The sequence below is a fragment of the Asparagus officinalis genome, chromosome 1, assembly GCF_001876935.1.
Source record: "Asparagus officinalis chromosome 1, Aspof.V1, whole genome shotgun sequence".
Lineage (NCBI taxonomy): Eukaryota > Viridiplantae > Streptophyta > Magnoliopsida > Asparagales > Asparagaceae > Asparagus > Asparagus officinalis.
Window position 1 is genome coordinate 16,009,885 of NC_033794.1, and position 4,983 is coordinate 16,014,867.

General features: G+C 34.2%; 1 protein-coding gene across 1 annotated transcript in view; it reads right to left on the reverse strand.

Annotated features, from left to right (window-relative positions):
• Positions 1 to 4,983, reverse strand: part of LOC109819594 — a 7,014-nt gene that overhangs the window by 1,384 nt on the left and 647 nt on the right. Inside the window, 3 exon segments of the mRNA XM_020385367.1 lie at positions 846 to 974; positions 2,511 to 2,569; positions 4,834 to 4,983. The exon segment at positions 4,834 to 4,983 is cut by the window's right edge and continues 3 nt beyond it. Of these exon segments, the coding sequence (XP_020240956.1) occupies positions 846 to 974; positions 2,511 to 2,569; positions 4,834 to 4,983 (338 nt within the window).

Consider the following 4,983-nt stretch of genomic DNA (forward strand, 5'->3'; position numbering starts at 1 on the left):
AAAAGCTGCGCTGTGTTATACAGCGGGTACCATTCTCTAAAATTCTGTTTTCAAATGTGTCATGTGAGCTTTCACCTGAGTTGCTCTATACCATTTTAAAGTTCCTTCTACTAGAATGTGGAATTATAATTTGGTACTCTTGTAGGAATGTAAATGCACCAATTTAGAAATTGACAGAGCAAAAGATACAAATCTAATAAATAATTAATGGAAAAGGAACAGACTCTATGATGAAATTGTTGCTAAATTGGTGTTGCTCTGGGTAATGTGTTCAAGAAAAATAATAATAGTGTTTTCAAAATGATCCCTTATGTTAAGAAATCAAAAGAGACAAAAAGGTTGTAACAAGATTTTGGTTGTGGACTGGTACTTAGTTTCCTTGATTTTAATTGAAAAAAAATAGCCATAAGAGAGCTCAATCTTTATCAATCTGATCTGTGAAATATAGAAGTTGATGGATGCTCAGGATACAGAATAGAACTACAAATACTGTACTGCTAATTATTCTTCTCCTACATGTTCCCATTTGTGTTCAGTTGTCACAAATTTTTGATCCACTAACCAAAAAACTAGTCAATGATAACAAAGAATGACAAATAAATACTTCTAATGCTAACTATAGTGGCAGATATGATAGTAACCAACACCATTTTTACTCATATACAAGGAAAATGGCCAAAATTTACAAAGAACATAAAGGAACCACTGTATACCATTAGCTACTTATAGCCATTCCAGGAAATAAACTGAGATATAACTATTACTGATCTAAGACAACAAGAAAGAGGCAGCTAACAACATGGAATCAATAGTATCTAGATATCAAAATTGCAAAATGAACTTACTTGCATGGCTTCCTCTCGACAATATGATAGAGACGACCTGGTGCATAAAGCCTTCTTGGATCTCTTAACTTCACATCTTCTGGTATACATGTGTCCTTCATGCATCTTAGACATAGCAAACATGGCAAGCTGTCTTAAAAAGATAATATCAGCTTTTCAACAACTTTATAAAATCAACAAAACTTGATATGTGTTCCCTTGTGATAACATACGGTTTTGTGAAATTTATACAAATATATACGCCGCACCGGNNNNCCCCCCGGGGGGGGGGGGGGGGAATAAAATAATAAACCTGTTTTAATTGGTAAAAACTTGACTCCATCAATTCTATATCTATAAATACAAATACTTTCAGCTAGAGTTAAGTTTTATTGTGATCTTTGGGGTCCCTACCTCATATGAACATTTTCCAAAACTCAAGATGAAGATTATCCTTATTTCCTGTCCTGGATGTCACTCACTCTATCTAGTAAGAGCAAGCAAAGCAGTATCGTATCGAGCCTTTTACCAATTCCTTTATTTCATACCAACTTTCAGATCGGAATAATTATAAATTAAAAGAAAAGTGTATCACATGATTGGACTGTGAACAACATAAATGTTGCAATCATACACTTCCCTGGCTATTTAGCAATAAAGGATGCAAAAAATTGAAATAAATCCATACTTCATCCACTACTCATCTCCCACATTAATCTAATATAATTCTTAAGTGGCACAGATCATCTTCAAAAAGTGTGTGTGTGTGTGTGTGTATAGAGAGAGAAAGGAATATGGGTATGCTTGATACCAAGCACCAAACTTAGTGTTTGGTAGTGAGGTGGCTTATTTCCATCCACTTGCTTAAAAGAGGACCACATTCGAATGAGTGCACATAGATTGGATAACTACAATGAGTGGATTAGAATATGTCACCTCACTACCAAGCACCAAGTTTGTGCTTGGTGCCAAACATAATCTCGTACCAAGTAGTTCATATATACGTGGTAGTGATGTGGCCAAAGCTTAATCACTCATCTTAGTGGTCCCCACTTAAAAATGATCCTCTCCAACCCATGTGCATGTGGTTCCCCTTTGAATGTATGGATGAGAATGAACCGACTCACCACCAAGGATCAAAAATGGTCGTTGGTACCAAGGTTATCCATATTCCTCCTACACACACATCTCTACATACATACATATATATATACACGTATATATATACATATACGTGTACACACACACACATATATATATAATAAATTAACTTCTTTCATGTGGATTCCACATCATGTTTTTTGCGCTAACCCTTAAGAGCGACTGACTATTTTCATGTCAACTCATAGCTTGCATATCTATCCAATAGCACATGCATCTATTTTAAGTTCTAGAGTACACCTTCCTTGCTTATATTAATCAACATCAAATACTCCTAAGTCTAATTAAACAGGACATATTTAAAATGCCTAACATAGAGTTATTTATCTGACAAGCTTCGTGCTTGCTTAATTCTCTGCACGGCAATATATTTATGTTTTTCAGTGGAAACCCCAACAGCACTTATACCTTGAAACCTTCTACATTGGGAATAGCTCATCAATCACGATAGCATATTACAGAGACATGCTTTATATAAAATCAACGGTTGAAAATTGACATTATCAATAACAAAATGGTGTGTACCAGAAAAGGGACTTGAAAATGTCTTCCAAAGGAGTGGAAGTACGAGGTAAGAAATCATCCTGCATCATAACATCACCATCAGCAACAGGGAATATACAAGAATAAGATCATTATTCACAATAAGATGATAAACATAATTGATAGGAAATCTTCAAGGGCACATTACAAGTAAAATTAGAGAAACACTAGAGCTTTCTCAGAATTTCCTGAGAAAGTTCTGAACATGATTTCCACTTGATCAATTCATACACTATAGCACTCAATTGATTTTGGCAGCACATGCGAAATAAAATATTTTCAAAGGAAAAATAATAATGGTTAATATGCAGGTAATACCACTTGACCTACTCCTACTTTAATAAAGTATTTATAGAAATAGGTGCCAATATGAAAGCAAGATAGAAGCGAGACAAGGTTGCATGCTAACTCCATGAGAACAGACAAGGCTTGTAAATTTAGGTTCTAAGGGTAGATAAATGTTTTATTTAAATAAAACGCAGGAGGAAATGATATACACATTCAGTGTAGAGGTTGGCAACATAGCCATGGAAAAGTCAAGGACAATCAATTGTGACCTAGCTCCAGTTTGCTAATTAGTAATTAGCAAATTCTCTTGTATAAGTCTTTCTAATGTTTTAATGCAGTAATATACACTGCATCTGAAGTAATTCCTGTGTAGAAGTACAAACATCATCCTGTAGATGCCAATAAAGCAGGTAGTGTTATCTGAATTATTATCCATGACTATATACTGTTTTAATCTGTACCCATGCATACATCTGTTCTGTAACATTTTTTGTCCCAAAAATAGTGGGGAATTTTATTTGAATCTTTAAATCAATCTCCCAGTAACACAATACTTAATACAAGAAACCCAAATTCAACCAATTCCAGTAATCTGCGAGACGACACATAGGAGACCTTTACAACTTCTTGTGCTGATTAAGAAAATTAATCCACAACTTTCTCAAACCATAATCATGTTTTCAGAATAGAACCCCATATGCCAATTATTTGAAACAAGATTTCCGACCTCCTCCTTCTTAACATTAAATCAAACTGCATAATCTTACAATTCTAAGATGCCTGGTCCCATCATAGCCTTCATTTTGGAATTATACAACCATATCAAAAAATCATTACAGGACCAAATCATTAACAATGTTCCAATTTGTACCTTTGAGGCTTTGAGAGAGAGGTGTAGTACTTATTTCTTGTGCTTGTTTTTGGCAGATAGCCCCCTTCAACTTCATACGTTGCTCAACGACCACGAATTATCAAAATGGAAGTTCTGATGTCCAAATAATCTAACATAAAATCATATGGCCATTGATCACGTCTTAGATATCAAAATGGAAGTTCTGATGTCCAAATAATCTAACATAAAATCATATGGCCATTGATCACGTCTTAGAAAACATGACACTTCATATTTGTTGGTTGTAATCTAACATAAAATCATATGGCCATTGATCACGTCTTAGAAAACATGACACTTCATATTTGTTGGTTGCGTTTAACCCAGAAAATCTATCAAAATATATTAAGACATAAAGATCCTTAGTTAAGTGTAACTGTGTAAGGTATGTACTTTCCTTTGATGGCTCTGTTAGTGGTTCTAGAATAAGTTCCTTCTTTTGTGATCTAATACTCTTACTTGTTTTACAGAATCCAGATAAATGTTTCACTAACTATATACAGGCTCCATTTTGTGATCCCTGCCATAATCTTCATTGCTCACAAAAATAACTTTTGTTTAAACATCACAATAAACTCGAAATATGACATTCAGACATCCACAAACATCCAGGCAATGCTCTATAAGATTTTAAGGTATGACTTGAGCTTAGGGGTTCAACGAAAGAATCAACCAAAAGAAGTCACTTTCCAACTAGATTTTTTTTAAAAAAAAGTGATTATTCCAACTAAGTTGTGTTTCATCTGCAACTAATAGTCAACAGAGATTTCAAAGTCCAATTAATGGATATCAATTAGAAATATTCAAAACTTAAAAAGTAGTAACTGCAAACAAAATTAAAACAAGGGAAAACAAATCATATAATTAATTAATCTCCACACCCATGAATAAATTTAAGCTATATTGCAGACAAGTTTCAAACGCAAGCTACATGAATCAAAACTATCAAAATATCAAGGTAAGGAGGCAGATAATAATTTTCATAATATATTTCCTTGGCATGCAAACATGTGTATAGAAGGGTAAAATCTACCAATTGGATCATAACATATCTAATACTTCAATCTAAAGCTACACATAGGCCATAGTAATAGCAAAAGGACAGAAGAGTAACCAATTTCCCACCTGAAGCACTACTGAATTGATCACATCCGCATATCTAACAGCCAAATTAAGTGACATACACCTAGCCGGAGCAATCGCAAAACACCTAACCCTCCTCCTCTCAATATTCCCCAACCTATCCCTATTCTGCACAACCAATATAGCCAACAT